Below are 22,652 nucleotides of genomic sequence, written 5' to 3' on the forward strand. Positions count from 1 at the left end.
ACCCAGGCACCGTGACACTTGACTGCAAGCTTTTTGGGGCAGGAGCTGTCTTATTGTGTTGTACAGCACCTAGCACAATAGCATCCTGATCCCATGACTAGGGCTCCTCAATGCTATGTAATACAAATAATTAATAACACTTAATCTTACAGCAGCATAATACACTGAGCAGCACTGGAAAAAAAATTGAACAGGAGTGATCTCAAGGTCAGCCAACCAGCTGTATTAGCTACAAAAATTCTCCTTTCCACCTTCCGTAGTCTGTTCAGCCATAGTATGCTCAGTCTGTAGTATGCTCAGCCATCTCCAGAAACCCTGTCAAATAGGTGGAAAAGACAAGGGTTACACAATTTTAATTAACTGTTCCATGCTTTTCTCACCAGTCTGTTTGAAATACATGCCGCTAAGAAGTAGATTCAGAAGCATACCTTAAAAACCAATAAACTAGGGTTATTACAGACCAAGGATGATACTGAGTTCCAAAGCTGAGTAGCCATCACAAGGCTCGTCTTTGCTGCTAAAAAAGAGATGTGTTGTTTCCCTTTGAGCTACTAATGCATATGATCTTCCTGAGGTAAAAACACAGTGAAAACAAGGTACTTTACTTTTACCACAAGGTATATTCATTGGGTCAGCACCATAACTCCCAAGGTGAAAACCACAACATTTTAGCAGTGAATACAAGCCTAGAGAGAACATGCACCCACATACCCTCAGCCATCTCCTCTTAGAGCTATGCTTCTCAACGAGGGGTATGTGCACCTCTGGGCTTACGCAAAGGTCTTGCAGAGGGTACATCAACTCATCTAGATATTTGCCTAGTTTTATAACCGGCTACATAAAAAGCAGTAGCGAAATCCGTACAAACTAAAATTTCATAAAATGACTTGTTTATACTGCTCTATATACTATACACTCAAATATTGATTCCAATTGGTTTATTTTATAATGATATGGCAAAAACGAGAAAATAAGCAATTCTTCAGTAATGCTGTGCTGTGATACTTCTGTATTTTTGTCCGATTTTGTAAGTGAGTAGTTTTTAAATGAGATGAAACTTAGGGGTACGCAAGACAAATTTGGAAAGGTTGAGAGACACTGCCTTAGAGTATAACTCCAGCTCCGTATAGCTCCCATTGCTTGAAGCTTTGGAAGAGTAACAGAGAAATCCATATGTTACTCAGTATTAATCCATCTTCATTCTCTTAAACTAATTCTAGAAAGACAATTTTGTTCACACAATACCCAATACAGACCCTCTCTGGCTAATCAGAGTTATGCTCATTAGTATTTATTGCTGTTAGTTAAACAAATCTATTCTAAAGTTAGAAGTTGAAATTATTTGAACAATTATTGTTTTTCAAGTGTTGGTTTAAAACAAAATTATTTCTCCAGCAGTAATAAAAACAAACCATAATTAATTTTTCCACTTCTGTAGATAAGGTCTATAACAAACTCAGTTACTCTCATAGAATAGTTTTTAAACTCTTTTTTTCTCTCCTTTCTTCTGAAATTCACTAATCAGGTATGACTTAAAAGTAATTAACTTTTTTTTCCTGGTTTAACCATAGCTAAAAACAAAAGTAAATTCTTCAGGAGTCTAATCCTTAAATAATTAAGTCAAGTAATTGATTTCTTTCTTTCAGTTTCTTACTGTTTCAGATGTTAGGAGGTCATTATAAGTATTTAACCCTTTGAGTTATAGGTTGCTTTAGACATGCTTTCTTATCTTTTGTACTCTGCATGTAGGAAATAGTTTCTTGTATAAACAGTAATGGGCGTGTTCATTTGGTATAACAATACCCCTCTTTACCTATATTTCATGTAATAAATTTCAAGGTGTCAGAATGCTGAACAATCATTCTCAGTCCCTACACATCCAATATAAAACTAGTTGTTCAAATATAAATAAATATACAATTAAGCTGAATGTAGTGATTAAGCCCTTAGAGGCTTTCTATTGCTCATTTACACACTTGCTAAGATTTTCAGTATTGACTAGTAATTTTGGTGCCTCAAATTTTGACTACTCATCTTGAGACACCATAAAGTGACTTTAATTTTCAAAAAAATGCTAAGTAGCTGCTTTCTGAAAATCAGGCCTCTCTAAGGTGTATCAGATTGGCCTCCAAAAACCTGAGGTCCCAATAATTGTTAATTACTTCTTTAAAAATGATTATGATAATCTGAGCCTTTTTGATGAGTTTAAAATAATTAGTCCATCGCCTGGAGAATAATATATAAATATATAATATCTTTGGAACGTAACAAATTAAAGCCAACGTTAGATGTGAATTCTTCAGCTCTGCATGAATATTCTGTCTGCTGACAATTTGTGTTTGGCTGGGATCTCAGAAAATAGAATCTTCATTTCAGTTCAAAATGTTATGCTTAATATCTCTTTTATTAGTGTAAGTGGGCTTCTCATTTCATGGGCTGAAAGAATGAGTTAAAGAGCACTTCTGTTTTCCAAAGGGAAGCTGCCTCTATAGTCAGACAAGATTCAGAACAAAGGAATACAGAATTCAGGGGTGCCCCCTCCTTGTTACATCCTATTTAATAAAGGATCCTTGATTATATGCTATTTAATGCTGGGTATATCCATGTAGTTTTTCCCCGAAGTTACTGGTACTTCAGGTTATTTGGAGTTTATTGCTTGGCCTTTCAGGCTTTCAACAACTCAGCCATATGTGCTCTTCCCATCCATCCCATTTTATTCAGAATTTCTCTTTATTGCTACCTCTCTCTTGGGAAGAAACTGTTTTGTTCATCTTTAGACTTGGACAGCTCTTGTCAAAATTATCTTTCCTACCTTGGAAACACAGGCTGTGAATAATCCAACCTATCTCTGTCTATCAGTCTCTGTTCTTTAGTTTGGGGTTGTGTATTTAGAGCCCCTGTCTCCTATCAAAAGTCCTTATTGCTTTTGGACACAAGAGACCTGGAGTCTAGTTTCTCTCCAGGGAGGTACCCTCTATGTTCAACCTGCTGCTGTTTGAAACTGGCTAAAAGTTTCTGTCTACTGAGCATATATCACTATAGTATCATATGAAAGGCATAGAATAAGCAACATTACTTGTTACAACCTCTCAACACTTACATGGTTTTTGTTACAACATGATTACATTGATCATTAGTTTTATATTTTCTGTGTAATGGTTCTTCTTTTTGCCTCATGTTGCTCTGCAATTTGTACAGCATTGTTTAATTCTGGCTGCCTTTATTAGTCACATATTTTGAGAGTGCAAATGCTGTTTGGTGTATAAAAGGCAAATGAGGTGTACATCAGTGCTAAGACTTAGATGTGCTGTCAGTCAGTAGATTCAGGTTTTTAAATACTAATTTTTCCAGGTGCAGGAGGTCAGCACCTTGTCCAGCAAGCAGTAAGCAATTAAATATCGTCAAGGCTTTTTGTTGTCCTTACTGCAAACCAATACAATTTCTTTTACCTTTTGGTGGTACTCTAAATATATCAATTTAATTTTGTAGAGATAATCTCTCAGATTTATGGCTGTGATGATCAATGGGATGCCAGGAAAATGCAAATATTACTTTCAGACCTTCAGAGACCTTTAAGATACAGTCAAACCTGCACCCTAACACTTACAGCACTGTGAAATAGTTCAGGACCAAATGTGGCCCATTTAAAATTACTTGAATGTGACAGGGATTCTCCTCTGGATTCTAAGGATCAAATTCACCCCTGATATTAGTGGGCACAATTCCTATTGAAATAAATGGGAGTTGTACCAGCATGTGCTCTACAAATATTTAATAGAAATTCCACATTCACTATACATTTTGTTGCCAAAAGGAATATGTTTTATGCACTGTAAAGTTCAATTGACTCTGCTGTTGCATGAGAAAGGGATAGTGGTAGGGAAGAAACTGCTTCTGCAGGACACCCTAGTCTTTAATATATCCTGATTTAGGGAACTGAGGCTCTCTGTCTTTAATACTAGCAGGGTTGGAACTTGGGGATAATCAGTCATCCTCAGCACAGACACCTGAGATATAATTTCTCTTCAGAGTCAGCTGGGAGAGGAAAGACCCCAGATTTTTGAAGCAAGGTCTGTCAATGAGAGCACTACTACAAGGGCATCAGATTACTCCTTCCTAGAACCAGAAGTAAAACCAAAAAGGTGTACATGTAGTTGTGACATTACACCCCATATTCTTCATAGATATGGTTATATGATTATGGCATAACTAAGATATTTTATGCAAGATGGATCATGTAAAATATCATTTGAAAGGTTATGATTATCCTATTTGTATGCATGTATCATTTTTGTATCTGAAGTTAGGAATATTGTCTATGCATCTATTACAACTGTTTTTACACCTGGAGAATGCCCACTAGACAGAATTCAATCAGTCTGGATGGCCAGTTGGGAAGAGCCATTAGGGAGAACAATAGGTCTTAAAATGCTAATCACCCACTGAGAAGCTTTCCTGGGGCTGCTGCAAACAGTCTCTGGGTTATGGCTGCAGGGACACGTGACCAAAGGAACCAAGTGACCAAAGGGAAATAAGGACAACCCAGGGAATTACAGAACAGTCACCTTAACTTCTGTACCCGGACAGATAATGGAGCAAATAATTAAGCAATCAGTTTGCAAACACCTAGAAGATAATAAGGTGATAAATAATAGCATGGATTTGTCAAGAACAAATCGTGTCAAACCAACCTGATAGCTTTCTTTGACAGGGTTAAAAAGCCTTGTGGATAGGAGGGAAGCAGTAGATGTGGTATATCTTGACTTTAGTAAGACTTTTGATACTGTCTTGCATGACCTTCTCATAAACAAACTAGGGAAATACAACCTAGATGGAGTTAATATAAGGTGGGCGCATAACTAGTTTGAAAATCATCCCAGAGAGTAGTTATCACTTGTTCGCAGTCATGCTGGAAGGGCATAGTGACTGGGGTCCCGCAAGGATCGGTTCTGGGTCTGGGTTCTGTTCAATATCTTAATCAATGATTTAGATAATGACAGAGAGAGTACACTTACAGGACGATACCAATCTGGGAGGGGTTGCAAGTGCTTTGGAGGATAGGATTAAAATTCAAAATGATCTGGACAAACTGGAGAAAGTCCAGAGAAGAGCAACAAAAATGATTAAAGGTCTAGAAAACGTGACCAATGAGGGAAGATTGGGTGGAAAAATTGGATTTGTTTAGTCTGGAGAAGAGAAGACTGATTTTTAACTCATGATAACATGGTTTGGTTGCATTTAGGCTATCTGGCCACACTGCATAATAATCCAGTTTGACCACATCTCTGTTTAACCTGTACTTAATAACGAGTTGGTTAAACAAATCAGTTCAGTCATAACTGTTTAAATCATGCTTAAGATCAGTAATTGAATACTGTTTACCACGTGTAGCCAAACCCTGACATAGTTCCTTAGAAGAATAGTACAGATTTGCTAACTTGATTTTGAAACCACTGTAGCATTCTTTTTTCTAATATGTGGTAGAGTATTGTTCTTACAAAGAAAGCAATGAAACCATCTACTCAATTTGAAGCTAAGCTGATCTTGACTTAGTACAGAGGCATCTGGCAGCAATAAGTAGTGGTTTAATAGTACAGTGAAGAGGCAATTGAGCCTCTCAACTCTCACAGCAAGTTATTTGTGCCACAGATATATGAACAATATCCTTGCCATGTGAATTAACTCTCACAGATCTCTGGTATCATAGGAAAAGGACAGAATGAATGTAGATGAGAGACTATCTAAACTCTTCTGCATAGAATTGTACTAAAAAAGATTGAATGATAATATTAAATGTCCTAAAATAATGGATTGTGAGGAAAATTATGTTGTAATACTCATCACTTTGGGATTGCAGAATATTAGGGCCTTTAGAGTGGTTTTGATTTTTAAGCATGAAATCACTAAAAATGCTAATACTTGTACTTAGCCCATAATGATAGGCCTGCTTGAGTATAGGATATCAAACTCACAGGCTTAAGGATAAAATGTCACAATGGACCAGTAAAAAGCTAGTTGGAAATTTGAGAAGAAACACTATATTCTTGGTTATTGTACTTCCCATTTGCATCTTCTCTCTGTACCTTTCTGATCATCTGGAAAAAGTTGTGTAGGTGCATGTGTAGTTGGCAGATAAGGGTTAATAAAATGAGTGCTTGGAGGGGACATTCATACAGCAGATTGACAGTTAAATTATGAGGCACCTGTGAATGCTGAAGATGCTCTTGTGTGCAAGAACTGAATTTCCCAAGTTCCCTCTGATAGTAACTCGTTCATACTCCCATCTAGCATGCTGGTCACTTCAGATTGTGTTGTAATTTCACTTTATTTGTGTGTATATTTGTAATGTCTTCACCACTGGCAGTTTAACTAATGGAAACATATTTTCCCCCTGAAGATTGCATCATTTCCTCCCCCCCGCCCCTTACCATTGCTGACCACTCACCAATCATCATATGGGCTTGACAGCAGAGGACAAAATTACTGTTCCAAACATAGAAAGGTTCTTTACCTGCTATTCCCTATGGTTGGAAGGGACTCACCTATTGTGCTTGGTGAAAAGTGTCATGATTAATGTTACATGATGCTGTAATCTCAGGAGTCAATTACTACGCCTATAATCCGGTCCTACTTATCTATTCATCACACATTTATTACATATAATATGTGAGTTAACTACAACAACACAATTAAATGATCAAAATAACTAACTGGCTACACTGTATTTGAAAAATAGTAAATTTATTGCACTTCAAAACAATGTCCAACCTTTGGACCCAGTCGTGCAAATTCTTCCTATCAACTGTAAATAGTTCTATTGCATTGAAATTAATGGGACTGCATGTGCTGGTTGCTTGAATTATCTGCAAGATAGGGCTTTACACTTCTAGTGCTACCCTAGAAGAGGCACACCTAATAAAGGAACTATTCCACAGTGAGTTAAATCCCAGGTACTAGAGAGAGTGAATTATAATGATTATTAGACCCAATTAATGAACACATCTGCTTCAAACAATTTATGACAAGTCTATGGGATAAAATCCCTCTAGTGGTGAATGCCAGTAAAATGAGATTTACTATCCCCCAAGGTTAAACATGTAAGTGGTCACTACTGCATATATAAAATATAAATTATCTGCAAAGAGCAAATAATTGACTCTCCTGAGATTACAGCACCATGTAATATTAGTGATGACACTTTTCACCAAGCACTTAGATGAGTCCCTTCCCAACATAGTGTAGGCCGTGCATTACTGCCTTAACTGACTTATATCTGTAATACAAATCTATCATTCCTAAATACTTGTCAATCTTCTACTCGTATAATCCTGTCCTACTTATCTATTCATCACACATTGATTACATATAATGTGTGAGTTAACTATAACAACATCACAATTAAATGATAAAATGAACTAACTGGCTACAATTATACCTTATAATGCAAACAAGACTTTACTTGTAACTGTGTTGGTGGTCACTGTATTTGTTCTGCATGTGCTCTTAAGAGTCTCCCATTCTAAGAGACTCATAAAGGGAAACAGTAGCAATCGGAGCTGAATCCATTGGAGGGTAACACAGAACTATCAATCAATTCAATTTAAAATAGACACTACAGCAGATGTAAGTGATCTTCACTTTTTTGAAGTAATAAGATCTCATCTATAGCGGGTCAGAATTTAAAAAAAAAAATAATTGCCCCACTTTTGACCCGCTCTAGCCCCAGTGTGTAATTAATGTTGATACAATTGGTACTCTGCATCATAGACTCCTTTGACAAATCACACAACCGCTTGCTTTGTAACACCTCTTTATACCAATACTACAATATTAGATATTTAAAGGATATTCATTTAAGAAAGCTTTACCATATTCAGAAAGATTCTAGCACCAAATCTGGCCTAAAATTTCAAGGTTGGGAAAAAAAATAGTTTTTATAAAATGCCACACCAATAGAAATGGAACCATAATTTGTTTAAAATATTCCTGTCAAAACATTTGGTTTTAAACAAATAAACATATTCTTACTTGGTTTAATCATTGTTCCCTTTGTCTTTTCCATTTATACCATAACTTTGGAGATTTAATTTGTTCCCATGGACTCAAATACTATCTGCCTGTCGTTTAGGTAATCTTTTGTACTCAGCATTATTATGTCTAAGTGCAAACATGTATGTAAAGAAAACAGTAAGACGTATTGTATTCTTTGCCCTTTCCTTACATAACACGATGACAGCTGTGCTCAGACTTTGTTGTGCTGCCACTTATAGGGTAGTCACTGAAAGAAAGCTAATATAATGAGTTAGGTCTTAAATTTTGTTCAGAATATTGTGGGAATCATAGTCAGTATAGCAGCTGGCAAGGTCTCAGGAACTCCTGATTCTCTGCACTTGAGTGTCACAATGGGCATAGATGAAGGGCAAGCTGCCATGGAAAGTCATGGTCATGGAAAGAGGTGATCCCTGAGACAAATTTATTAAATTTGTATTGGACAGGGTGACAGGGCAGTGGGCAGAGCACCAGGGTGATGAATTCTGATCACCCTCTTTTACTCAGAAGACTTGCTGCCCTGTGGCTGCACCTTTTGGAACTTCTTCAGGACATTCACTTCTAGCATATAAGATACACAGTGCTGCAGTACTCAAGCCTGCGTGTGCATTACTGCGGCCAAAGATTCATGCAATAGCAAGGGATGCAATGTTTTGGCCAGCCAGAGGTTGATAAGTCATTTGTGACTACTAATGCCATATGGGTGTCCAGGAGCAGTGAAGAGTCTAGAAGAAGGCTGGAAGACTAGAAGAACCTTGACACAATACAAAGCTTTGACTGGAGGATATATTCCTTCATTTGAGGATGATGTTATGGTTTCAGCCAGTTCTTCAGAATGATTTCCTTCCCTTGTCACCATTGTGTCCATCTTACCCAGATTTAGTTTCAGCCATATACTCTTCATCAAGGAGCTACCACACCCAGACACTGGGCAAGATGGATGATGGCTTTGCATGTGTTTGAAGTAGAGAGAGAATTGTAGGACTGGAAGGGACTTGAGACAGCTTCTAGTCCAGTCTTCTGCATTCATGGCAGGACTAAGTATTGATAGTGTATAGAACAGAGTGTCAACTGCATACTGCTGGCACTGAAGTCTGTGGCTTCTTGCTATTGACCCTGAGGCTTAACTTGTTGTGTGTGTTGAATATTGGATAATATTGAGCCTTGTGGGCTCCACAGTAGAGTCCTGTTGAGGCAGAAGAATAGCTGCCCGTCACATCCCTCTCTATGCTGATGCCTTCTATATCTGCCTCTCTATTTATGACCTTTCATCATCTGTCCCGTCACACATTTCCATATGTCCTCAGTGTGTCTTCCTGGATATCCCTTCACCTCCTGAAGCTCCATATTGTTCCAAACCAAATTTATCTTTCCACAAACTCTTGTCTCTTTCCCTTTACTGTTGAAAAAAAACAGCCAAGCTTAAAACTTCATTGTCATGTCCAGCTCCTCTCTTCCTCTCACTATATATAGGTTGTTACCAAATTGAAGCCTTTTCCTCCTCAATACCTTAAAATCTGTCTTTCCCTCTGAATCCTCACTAATGAAACACTAGCCCATTTATTATTTTTTATCTCCTCTACCGCAGAACCCTCCCTGACCATCTGCATCTCCCTATTTTTTCTTTCCAAGCTACTCCAAATGTTGTTGCTAAGGTCTGTCTTCCTTCCTGCTCAGACCACAACTTCTGTCCTTAGGTCTCTTCATTGATTTTCTTTTCCTTCCATGTTAAAGTTCACACTCCGTCAACACTTTCCATAACATCCACTTCCTACTTCTCCGCTGATACCCCCACTTCTCATTCGTATGCATCCCAGCAACCTCTCTGTTAACTGTTTCAATCTTTTGTCTCCTCCTCCTTGTGACCTTGTGCCTTTTTTTCTATTCTCCACCTTATATTTAGAACAATCTTTCAACTGACATGTGCCAACTCCTATCCCTTTCCTTCTTTAGATCTGTCTAAAATTGGTTTTGTCAGCCTATGTTGAGCTCTGCACCTATCACGCCTGCACACCTTTTTGTGTTTGAACCACCTTAATTATATTATATATTCTATTGTTTGCAAGTTATATTGGATTTGTTTAAGTTACTCTGTAAGCCCGTTGGGATAGGGTCCTTGCCTTTGTCTTTCTGTGAAGTGACACTTAGGCTCTATAAATGACTTAAAAGCCCAACTGCTTGCAACTTGATACTCTTTACTTGTTACCCACATTTAACTTTCATATTTTTGAACAAAGGTTATACATTCCGGTTATCTTTGATGTGTTTGTTAGGTATAGGTGCACCCTATGTTCAGCTGATTATTTCATTAGTTCCTTTTGACTTAGGAGACTTAACACAGGGAAAATTGTTTCTCAGATTTTTCTTTACTAACAACAAGTATTTTTGTGTTTGTCCCCTATTCGGTTAGTGCTTTCTTATTAAAATGTCACCTAAAATGAGTAAAACATCAGAAACAAGGGTAAAAGTTAAGCCTGTTTGGATAAAACACACTAAAAAAACAACCTTCTGACATTTTCCTCATATTGCTAAACTTAGAAGTTGATCTCATTTCCCAGCACTAGACACAAAGTGGAAAAATAAATTGGATCAATCCTCAAAACTGATCAATGTTTTTTTTCAAAACTACTTTGTAAGATAAAAATCAATACAGCTATATTATTTGCCATTATCATCACCCGTAACATTAGAAAATGTTGATATTTGATTTATAAGTTAAAATGCTAAAGCAGTTCAGCTGTCTACTTCAGAGATAAAAACTTAAAAGGAAGTAATTTTAATCCATCTTTGGGTTTCTTTTTACTCTTAAACTTTGTAACTTTGGTTTCTACAAACACAGTAGAAGTTTCATTTTTTAGCATCAGTGTATTATTTGCTTATTTAATCTTAAAGTTTAAAAATAAGAACAAATTAATGTTTGCATTTGCAAGTTACCAATAATGATGACTCTGATTTTGTGAATTCTCCATTAAGTGTTGCTTCTATGGAATATTTCTACATGGGAACTTGAAAATATCATTCTGCACCTAATTTTCCCTGTGGGCAGCTCACAGTCCTTTGACTGTCTAGCCCTTTCTGTACAAACGTGTTGTTTTTAATCTTTCTGCCAAAGAAATTAACTCATTTGTTAACTTTTTAAGATATTTGTTTCCCAAAACAAAATAAACTCCCAAAGAATGTATGATTTTTTTTTAAATAAGTTAATTTATTCCTTGTACAGTATTGCTAAGGCCCTTTGTTTCTGGCTTTACTTTGTTTAAAATTTCCTAGCAACGTGTCAGTGTTTACTACAAAAATTTAAAAACAGATAAAAATAAATGCAAACGTTATCTTCACAGTTTTCTGGGAAAATATTAGGTTTAGTATTGGGGGACAGGACACACAGCTTACCAAGTGGCCGTCTGTCCTTCTGGAGCATCCCTCAGGTGCCAGAGGGATCCCCTGGAGCTGGCTCCCCATTCCAGAAGGAGAGAGGTGTATCTGCGGAGATCCAGCACTTCCAGAATTTCAGTAAAAATTGCTAAAAACCGAAAACAAAGGGCCTTTAAATACTGCTAACTCTGAGCATTCAAAAATCATGAATCAGACCTCTAAAATCATGGGTGGCTTAAATCATGAGATTTTATTTTAAGATAATAAATGTGTATTTAGCTTGTAAATTCTTTTTATTTACCGTCTGGGTTTTGAGTGTTTAGTGTTTGTTTTCAAACTTTTCTCCACAAGCATGAAGGCTAGAAACTTCTCTTTTCTTTCTTAAATGAAAGATGAGATTCTTCTTTACTCACCTGGCTGTGTAAGCTGGGGCTTTAAGAAAAACGTGAAATATCACAACTCTTGTGATAAAACCCTGAGAATTGGCAACACTTTGATAATTACCTGAGGTATTTCTGTTTTAAAGATCTCATGTTCTTTGTATAAGTAACGTACTTTAAGGCCATGGCTACACTTGCAGCTGTAGAGCGCTTTAAGTTAAACCAGCCTTCGGAGAGCGCACTAGGGAAAGCGCTCCAGTTTGTCCACACTGAAAGCTGAAAGCGCACTGGCATGGCCACATTTGCAGCATTTGCAGCTGCATTGGGAGCAGTGCATTATGGGCAGTTTTCCCAGCATTCAAGTGGCTGCAACGTGCTTTTCAGATGGGGGGGTGGAGTGTGACAGGGAGCGTGGGAGGGGAGAGAGTGGGTTTTTGGGGTGCTGAGAGTGTGTCAGCATGCTATCTTGCAAGTTCAGACCCCCTTCCCTCCCACTCACTCAAAGCAAACAGTAGCTTCTTATTTTTTTTCCTCAGACCAGATAAGCTGCCGCTGTCAGAAATGGCAACCCCACCCCACCCCCCTCTTCACTCATTCACTCTTAAGCAAACATTAGCAGTCGGCACTTCCAAAGAGAGCCCCCTGCTTCTCTCTCGCTCACACACAAGCAAACAGAAGCTGTTTGTTTGATCAGATAAGCAGCCGCTCTCTGAAACAGAGCTTTGAAACGGCACTTCCGCGTCCGGAGTTCACAACAAAGACAAGAGCGGCCACTTCAGTTAAGGGAATTATGGGGCATTTCCAGAGGTCAATTAGTGTGTAGTAACGTTACTTCTCATTTACACTGGAGCTGCAGCATCTCAGCCAATACGCAACAGCTGTTAATCCTCTCCGGGAGGTGGAGTACCAGGACCGCTCCAGCCAGGGAGTCAGAGTGCTCTACGTGCCTTGCCAGTGTGGACAGGGAGTAAGGTGGAGCGCTCTGGGAGGCTTTATTGCGGTATAAAGTGCAAGTGTAGCCAAGCCCTTAGAGGCATCTGTTCCCTGAGCAGGTGCTTAACTTTAAGCATGTGAGTAGCCCCCTTGTTGAATCAGGGCCTAAAAGAGAATGATCTCAAGGTTATCAATCCAAAGAAACTGAGTTTGAGAAGCCTGGAATTAATCCAGGTCCCTCTTAGGCCAGCCATCTTTACTTCACTGCTTTTCATATTCTTTTACCAATAGGTGTCAGAATAGAGATATGCTTCAGTGTAGTTTGCACCTCTTGCGGAGTAACTCAGGGCTTGTCTACACTTAAAGCACTGCAGTAGCGCAGCTGTGCCACTGCAGTGCTTAGTGAAGAATCTACCTGTGCCAACGGGAGAACTTCTCCCTTCGATGTAGGTACTCCACCTCCCCGAGAGGCAGTACCTTTGCAAATGAGAGAAACCCTCCTGTCAACACAGCACTGACTACACCAGCAGTTAGATTGGTATAACTGCATTGCTTAGGGACGTTATACCTACATAAGTTTGTAGAGTAGACCAGGGCCCAGAACAATTTCCCAGGAAGGTAATGCTCACAAGATATGAGAAACATTGCAGTAGAGAAATAGCTACACCTGTTGCATGGCTAAAAGGGCATTCAGCATGAATTTGTAAATACCTGCATTTGTGGAGCACCCATAGTACCCATGGAAACCTGTGGCTTAGCACCTTGTGAAGTTGCGTGATTTGAGAAGATAGACAATGGCCTGGTCTACACTGCGGGGGAGGGTGTCAATGTAAGATACGCAACTTCAGCTACAGGAATACCGTAGCTGAAGTCGACATATCTTATTCCGACTTACCTCCCGTCCTCACGGCGCGGTATATTGATCCCCGATAAATCGATCACTACCCACCGATATAGCGGGTAGTCTGGATGTAGTCAATGTTGAACTGTTCTCCGTCTTGCTCTGCAAACAAACAGGTTAAAGCTATTAACTGATAGTTTTTAATTAACAGCTTTTCTACGGTTCATTTGATAACTGAGAGCATGGCTCATATTGAGGATTTTTATAAGGTATTTGGCATAAGCAGTAGAATTTGTTAAACACCTCAGATAATTCATCTTGGCAGTAAGGTATTTTTCCTTCATTTTCGTCTTCTAACTGTCACTTCACAGTGGTGGAGGCTGCTGTGGGAGAGGAAACATGAAATACAAGGCTGAAGCTTACAATATTTTCTTTCAGTAAAAGGTTATTTACTTGCCACTCAGGATATTGCTTGAATTCCACAACTAGTTTTCTTTTGCTTTAAACAGGATCTTAGTCTTTGTAATACGCTCAGTAAGTGATAGATTTTAGGATTCTTGGTTTTGTATTTTTTTTTAAATATCCATTTTGGTAGAGAAATTAATAAACCATAAAAAAATCTAAATTTTTCACTGTTGTGAGAGGGAATTATGTCTGTGACTCCGATTAGCACTTACAGAAGTTAAGTGCTCCCATGCAGCTGAGAGAATAAAAGCCAAAATCATGTGCTTCTGAAGCATCTTCTCTCTTTTGTTATGTAGAACAAATTAATTATACAGGAAGAATGATATTTTTTCCACAAATATTGGCACAATTTCCATCTTTCATTCCTTGATGTTTCCTGCTAGCTCTGTTACAGGAAACAATTTCATATATAACTGAGTACAGATAATTATTGTCCCTGTACTGTGAAATGCACTGTCTACTCTTCTTTAGTTCATTGGGGCTACTTACATGCTTAAAGTTAGTAATATGCTGAATTGGGGGTCTAAGACAGCTAATCGAAAGGTATTATCCCCAATATAAGCCTAAATAAGTCATCACTAAAAGTAGCTCTTTCAGAGAATATTAACAGCTATGAAATGAGTTATCATTAGAGATATGAGAAACTCAGTTTCAACTAGAGAGTTTGTTTCACTCCATGTCGTACTGTAGTGTTCTTATATAATTATATTTCAAATGGGTTCACACCTCATGAGTTTCATTTGAAACAAGTATTAATTTTTCACTCCAAATTATAATTCAGCTAAGATTCACCCAAACCCTTACAGAAAAGTCCTATAATACATAATAGAATATAACTTTCTATATCAACATATTTAAGATAATTGTATCCCTGCTATGGAATTATTTTGGATGCTGTTTAAAAACCTAACAAGGGGGGTGTCGTTTTCTTAAATTCCATGGATTTTAGATTTATTTCTCTGGAACCCTTTTAAACTTTGTAGAACCCCATTAGTTTTATTACTGGTTTAGAACTTTTTCCAGAAGGGAAAGTACATGAAACTTACAAATGTGACCAAAATTTTGGCTTTGTGATGAACCCCCAAACTAGGTAAGTTTTGCCTAGTTTTGTTTCTAAAGTGTTACACAGCTTACGTGGAAAGTCAACAGTTTAAAAAAAATTAATGACTAGATCAGGATTCCTCCAAAATGGAAGAAAAAACAACCTAACTTTGGATGTGAATGCTAGTGCAGAGGAATAATAAACAGTATTGGATTCAGATTAGAGATGGGACTGGATCAAACCAAAAGCCCAGATTCAAAATCCCATACTTTCAAATCTGGATCGTTGATTGGTCCCTCTCTCTGTATGATAGGCCACACTGAAATCCCAGATCCAAATGCTTCTGAACTTTGGGAGAATTAAGATCAGTCCTGTCTCTAATTCAGATGTGTTCTACTGTATTTTTAAAATGTGTTGTATAAATGGCTTCCTGGTTCTTGGTTGCTACTGTCTAAAGAAAACTTCTTTTTGTATTGCAGGGAAAGCACAAACTGCATGTAAACACAGGACTTGAAAGCAAGTGGTGTGGCCTTATTCCAGTTGGGAACCCTTGTTACAACGTTACTACAACGGGCCTAAAATGGAACCTCAGTAAGTCCGATGTCTCATTGCTGACACCATTTCCAATTAGGGATAGCTTCATTGGAGTTATTTCAGATTTACATCCGTGTAACACACATTTAAATCTTGTCCTATATGTTTAAGGGGGAGGGGGAAATAGTAAACTTTAGTGGAGCAAGTTTTTCTAGCAATAAAAAAGTCAGAAAAGGAAATGCATGAATTATATTAAAACCTAAGACATCCCAGGCTGTAATATGTTTTGCTTTTGGGAATCATAATACTGTTTAAATAGAACATTTGTTGAGGTCATGATGCATTACCATCCTGATATATTACTCTTTAGGGAGGTAAGGCTGCAAGTGCCTAAACTCCTGCCTATAAGCCATAAAGTTATGAGAGAGAAATAATAATGCGATACAGATTATTAAAGCCACCCTCACTTTCTGAGAACTGCTTGACATATACTGTCTATTTGTCAACTCTGGATGAATATATCTTATCTTTATTATTATTTAAAATGGGTAAAGTGTATTTGCCCTAAAACAGGAGTATTTGTTAGAAGAGGAAAAGACGACAAAAATTTTTTTGACAGAAAAATAGAAAGAGGAAATTTTTCCTTTGAGTCATGCAGGGTATTTTTACCCAAGAAGATGAAGTCAACTTGTTGTTGTTGTTGTTGTGGAGATGCATTAAAATTGAAAAGGAAAGAACCAAAGAAGTGGTTCACAAACACTGGAATGTTCCATAAAGGCCATCTTCTACTAACCCAGAAACTTTTTTTTATTTCGGAAGGTGGAGAAATCCAGTAGGGGAGAGGCTGTTCTAGATTTGATTTTGACAAATAAGGAAGAACTGGATGAGAATTTGAAAGCAGAAGTCAGCTTAGGAGAAAGCGATCATGAAATGGTAGACTTCATGATTCTGAGGAATGGTAGGAGGGAAAACAGCAGAATAAAGATAATGGATTTCAAGAAGGCAGACTTTAGCAAACTTAAGGAGTTGGTAGGTAAGATCCCATAGGAAGCAAGTCTAAAGGGGAAAACAGTTCAAAAGAGTTGGCAGTTTTTCCAAAAGACATTATTAAGGCCACAAGAGCAAACAATGCCACTGCATAGGAAAGATAGGAAGCATGGACAGAGACCACCCTGGCTCAACCAGGAGATCTTCAATTATCTGAAACTCAGAGTCCCACAAAAAGTGGAAAATAGGCCAAATTACAAGGGATGAATATAGACAAATAACAAATTAAAAGGGTAACAAGAAAACATTCTACAAATACTTTAGAAGCAAGAGGAAGGTAGGCCTGTTACTTGATGGGGGGGGGGCGGGGAGAGAATGTGTTACTTGGACATCTAACAGTCAATGTCAGTGAAAATGAGGTAGGATCAGAGGCTAAAATAGGGAAAGAACAACTAAAAAATTACTTAGACAAGTTAGATGTCTCCAAGTCACCAGGACCTGTTTAACTGCATCCTAGAATACTCAAGGAGCTGACTGAGGAGCTATCTGAGCCATTAGCGATTATCTTTGAAAAGTCACGGAAGATAGGAGAGATTCCAGAGGACTGGAAGAGGGCAAATATAGTGCCCATCTATAAAATGGGAAATAAGGACAACCTGGGGAATTCCAGACCAACCATCTTAACTTCAGTACCTGGAAAGATAATGAAGCAAATAATTAAGCAATCAATTTGCAAACACCTAGAAGATAATAAGGTGATAAGTAACAGTCATCATAAAAAAACAACAACAAGGAGTCCTTGTCCTCGTCCTTTGAGACTAACAGGGTTTTTGCTGATACAGACTAACACGGCTACCACTCTGAAACCAGTCGTCATAGATTTGTCAAGAGAAAATTGTGTCAAATCAGCCTAATGGCTTTTTTTGACAGGATAACAAGCCTTGTGGATAAGGGGGAAAAGTGGGAGTGGTAATATGTAGTATATATTGACTTTAATAATTGACTTTGATATGGTCTCCCATGACCTTCTCATAAACAAATGAGGGAAATATAATCTAGAATGTGCTACTATAAGGTGTGTGTATAACAAGCTGGAAAACCATTCCCAGAGAGTAGTTATCAGCAGTTCACAGTCAAGCTGGAAGAACATATCAAGTGGGGTCCTCCAGGGATCAGTTCTGGGTGCAGTTCTGTTCTATATCTTCATTAATGATTTAGATACTGGCATAGCACACTGGGAAGGGTTGCAAGTGCTTTGGAGGATACGATTAAAATTCAAAATGATCTGGACAAACTGGAGAAATGGTCTGAAGTAAATAGGATGAAATTCAATAAGGATAAATGCAAAGTACTCCACGTAGGAAGGAACAATCAGTTACACACACACCTAGCTGTCAGGATGGTTAAGCACTGGAATAAATTTGCCAAGGAGATTGTGGAATGTCCATCATCACCAGATTTTTAAGAGCAGGTTAGACAAACACCTGTCAGGGATGGTCTAGATAATAAGTAGTCCTGCTGGACTAGATGGCCTCTCGAGGTCCCTTCCAGTCGTATGATTCTAACCTGGTTCCTAATCCTGCAGTCTGATCTACGTAGGTAGACCCTTGTGCCCATCCACAGGAATACCTTCTCTATCTTAATGATGAATCTGAGATCCAGCCACTCTCCTGGGGCCTACTGTGTCACTGCTGCCTGCCTCACATCTAGCTGTCTGCGTTTTCCTTTTACTAGGGGTTTAATCTTTGGCAAAATATAATTTTACATGGTCTCTTGCACTTCAGCATCTGGAAAGCCTTAAATTCCACTGCAGATTTGAGAGTGCACAGTTGAAATCCCTAGTTAGCAATGGCTCACTAGTAGTTGGGTTCTGAATTCTGCATTAAATTAAGAATGGAAGAAAGTTTCCAGATGCAGGAAATTGGGGTGAAGAGCTGACTGGCTGGCACAGTTCAACTGGTCTGTAAGAGTTGGCTGTACCATATAAAAGGAGCACTCGTCTTCTAATTTGAAAGACTTGGTTTGACCATTGGCCTGCTAAACCCAGGGTTGTGAGTTCAATCCTTGAGGGGGCCATTTAAGGATCTGGGGCAAAAATCTGTCTGTGGATTGGTCCTGCTTTGAGCAGGGGGTTGGACTAGCTGACCTCCTGAAGTCCCTTCCAACCCTGATATTCTATATTCTATGATATGTGTTCTCAATGATAGGGATAGGATGAGATTCTTCTAAATCCTCCTCACTCATATGCTTTAGGCTGTACAATGAATTTTGTGTCTACTGTATAAAAAATGAGTAACCTAATGTCTCAATAAATTTCCAGACTTACAGAGAGTACGAAAAGGAAGCTTAAACCACCATTAAGTTAATGAGCAGAGTTTAAGGAGTTCACATCATTTCGTAAAATAGACAGCTGAAGTTACACACTGCACTGTATCAAAATGTGATGAACTTTGTGAGGAAACTTTGTTTCAAATGCTAGTTATTTTTCAAATGCATCAAATTTTGCCTGAGTTTAATGACATGATCTTTGTCACCTTAACAAGGTCCCTGTCTGGGAAACAGAGGATTATCAGGGTAATTTTGGAGAGAGTCTGCCTGCTACCCCGTATAATATGTCCCACGGAATTTTCTGTTGCTTCTAAAGCTGTGGTCTCTTTCATGAGAGAAAATTTGCAAAAAACCATAGCAATTTGGCAAAAGCTCCATAGTTTATCATAATTCAGCATTTGTAGATCCTGATTGTAATTAAAATCTGGAAAATGTTGTGATAGCTCTTTCCCCAAAGACCATTGCTAGCAGATAGTCAATTCTAAATTTGCCTTACCACCCCTATGGAATCAGATAGTCAGAGAATCCAGTGGGAATGTCCAACCCGATAATATTCATTTTCATAGGAAGGGCCCGCCATGTCTGTCAATGAGACTATTACCATAGTGACATTTAAACAGGGAAAGGAATGGGTAGATTGAAGGTTTATTGCCCTTGATCACAGAGAATGTCCAAAATGTGCTGGTTTGACCTGCTTGAACTAGATATAATCTGACCAGATAGAAATAAATGTTGTTTGGCAACGGCAAGAGTTATTCTAAATATTTGCTAGAGTAACTACATATATAGCAGTCGGGCATATTCTATGTTGGGCATTCTTGAATCACAAGAAAATGCAGACGTATGGGGAATCCCCTAGCATAGGGCCATGCATGAAGTGAATGTGATCCAGAACTTTTTATGACATAAGCACCACAAAAAGCTAATGTGGATCATTATTGTTATAGAGAGCACTGTGTGCAGTCATTATTACACTATATAACCTCAAAATGTGGTTGTTTGAAAACTTAAGGCTGGGGTTTTAAAAGGAGCCTAAGAGAGTCCAAGTTCCATGGATTTGGTGCACCAAACTCGTGTAGGCTAGAATTTTAAAAAGGAGCCTAAACTCGCAAAATGGGGGTGGAGTGGCTGTCTGCTTTTTTGTGTATGTAAATACTGAGCCACTTTTGCTTTTTTTTTTTTTTTTTTTTTCCCCCATTTGGACAGGAGGATGCAGAATAATTTTCAAAATTATAAGCAGCAGCATCTGACCAGAGAATTTGCTAAATGGTCATCTGTGTAATAGGTGCATAATTGTTTCCTAGTAGGTGCTCTCACCTCTTCTCCATCTTATCATGTACCTTTTGTTTACAGTCTAGTTTGTTAATAGATATTTTACTTAAGAAAAAAGTGGGAACAGGCAATTTGGAATACGTTAGGCTGGGGCTGTGAATTAAAAATGTATATTAAAATGATACTAAAAATCTGTCACACACGTAATTGGGTTGATCCATTCAGACATGTTCTGTATAGAGAAGTCGGAGTTTAAACCTTATTTTATTGGCCAAAGAGGAGTTTGTTTTTTATGGGGACATGGGTTACTAATCACTCCATGGTTGATTTGAGGGGAGTGGATTTGGAGGGTTGGAATGGTATCAGACACAATTTGCATATGGCATTGGACTGGGAATTCAGTTGTCCTCAATGCTTATGATACCAACAATACTGTGATTAGCTGCTGAATTCTGGGAGGTACAACATCTAGATACTATGGTGATGAGCACTATATAGGGGGGAAAAACTCAGTTTTTTTCATTTTGTTCAGTTACCTTTTTTATGCAGGGAGATAAGCAGGCATAGAAATGACAATGTGACCTATCGGTAGGAAACTAACATTACAACAGCAGCTCTACTTCCTGCCTTTCCTTGTTCCTTTCTGTTTTTAATGAGAAACCAAACACTGCATTTTGCATTATTTGACTGGGTAATGTTCACGTTGCACATCAGTTGCTCCAGCTGACTTGGTTGGTCTCATTATTAACGTTTTAATCACAAAATCTGGCTAGTTCTATTATTTATACCTCAATCTCTTCATCACTAAAGTATAGACCCTAAGAATGCCAAGATTCTCTAGGTATTCCAAAAGAAACTTGAGACTCTAAAGCCTGAAACTGATCCTGTGCCCAAGTAAGTGGCTGAACCTAACCATTAATAACTCAAATTCTGAATCTGATTATTATTCAGATGATGGTAAAACAAAAAGCAGTGAAACAAATACCCCAAATCCAGAATGCATATTAATTTCCCTTGCAACAAGCTTTTTTTCTCATGACAAGCTCTAGATTAAAATTGTTGGAAAAATGCTGTAGCTCTAGTACTAGCTATCACTAATGATCCTCCTGACTTCTGTTCTGCCCGTGATTTTACACTTAAATTGAAAATGGCAGCTCACCCACGAAGGATAATATAAAGAAGCAAAGGGAAGGAGGGCACACATTGCTATGAAATGTGACTTAAGTGTCGAAATTTTTGCTGATAGCTTGGGTATGGCAGACCTTTGCCTGCTCATTTGTGCATAGAAATATGAGACACACCCCTCCCCAGTAAACCTTAATGAACAGAATGCTTATAAATGTTATAAATTCAACCCTGGGTGTGTAAATGGATGATATTTTTCATGCTAAATGTGACAAAAAGTAAAAGGCTTTTCCTCATTTTGTCATCAGTTAATGGAAAAAGATCTGAAAGGCTTGTTTTAAAAACTTGATTTCTGGACCATCACATACTTTTAAGTGTCTCAACTATAAATTAATTTAGAATCTGTGCTGTAATAGCTGGACGAAACAACTGATGATTTAGCTAAAGTGACAAAGTTCCTCCTCTATCTTGGTGGGTCCTGTGCTTATTGGTGGATTTTTTTGCCTCAGAGATTCACCATGTGGGTTGGGGAACAGCCCAGAGACCTTCCCCTCTGGAAGAACCCACAGTCCAGGTCAATTGGGAGGTTTGTGGGGAACCCGGGCCCGCCCTGTACTCCGGGTTCCAGCCCAGGGCCCTGTGGACTGCAGCTGTCTATAGTGCCTCCTGTAACAGCTGCGTGACAGCTACAACTCCCTGGGCTACTTCCCCATGGCCTCCTCCAAACACCTTCCTTATTCTCACCACACGACCTTCCTCTTGGTGTCTGATAACGCTTGTGCTCCTCAGTCCTCCAGCAGTACACCCTCTCACTCTCAGCTCCTTGCGCCTCTTGTTCCCAGCTCCTCACACTCGCACCACAAACTGAAGTGAGCTTTTAAAACCCAGGTGCCCTGATTAGTCTGCCTTAATTGATTCTAGCAGCTTCTTCTTAATTGGCTCCAGGTGTCCTAATTAGCTTACCTGCCTTAACTGGTTCTAGCAGGTTCCTGATTACTCTAGTGCAGCCCCTGCTCTGGTCACTCAGGGAATAGAAAACTACTCATCCAGTGACTAGTATATTTGCCCTCTACCAGACTCCTGTACCCCACTGGTCTGGATCTGTCACAGATCCCTCCCCCTGCTCAACTCCAAGGGGTTGGGCAGCTTGGGATGTCAGACAGTGCACACATGACAAGCCATCTGCGTTGCCATGACAGCTCCCTGCTCTGTGTTGCACACGGAACTGGAAAGGTTGGAGGGATAAGAACCATCTGGTCACCCTTGTGTTCTTCTCCTTGTTCCGCTGCATCCATTGAAGAGGGACATGGTCGGTCACGAGGAC

The 22,652-nt window shown here is 38.7% G+C and overlaps 1 protein-coding gene across 3 annotated transcripts in view; it reads left to right on the forward strand.

Annotated features, from left to right (window-relative positions):
* The window catches only part of TPK1 (thiamin pyrophosphokinase 1), a 503,356-nt gene that overhangs the window by 365,670 nt on the left and 115,034 nt on the right, over positions 1-22,652 (forward strand). For all 3 annotated transcript variants that reach the window (XM_054019153.1, XM_054019152.1, XM_054019151.1), the window contains one exon: positions 15,562-15,673. In XM_054019153.1, coding sequence (XP_053875128.1) covers positions 15,562-15,673 — 112 coding nt within the window. The remainder of the gene's footprint in view (positions 1-15,561; positions 15,674-22,652) is intronic.

The sequence above is a fragment of the Malaclemys terrapin genome, chromosome 2, assembly GCF_027887155.1.
Source record: "Malaclemys terrapin pileata isolate rMalTer1 chromosome 2, rMalTer1.hap1, whole genome shotgun sequence".
In the NCBI taxonomy this organism is placed as follows: Eukaryota; Metazoa; Chordata; order Testudines; family Emydidae; genus Malaclemys; species Malaclemys terrapin.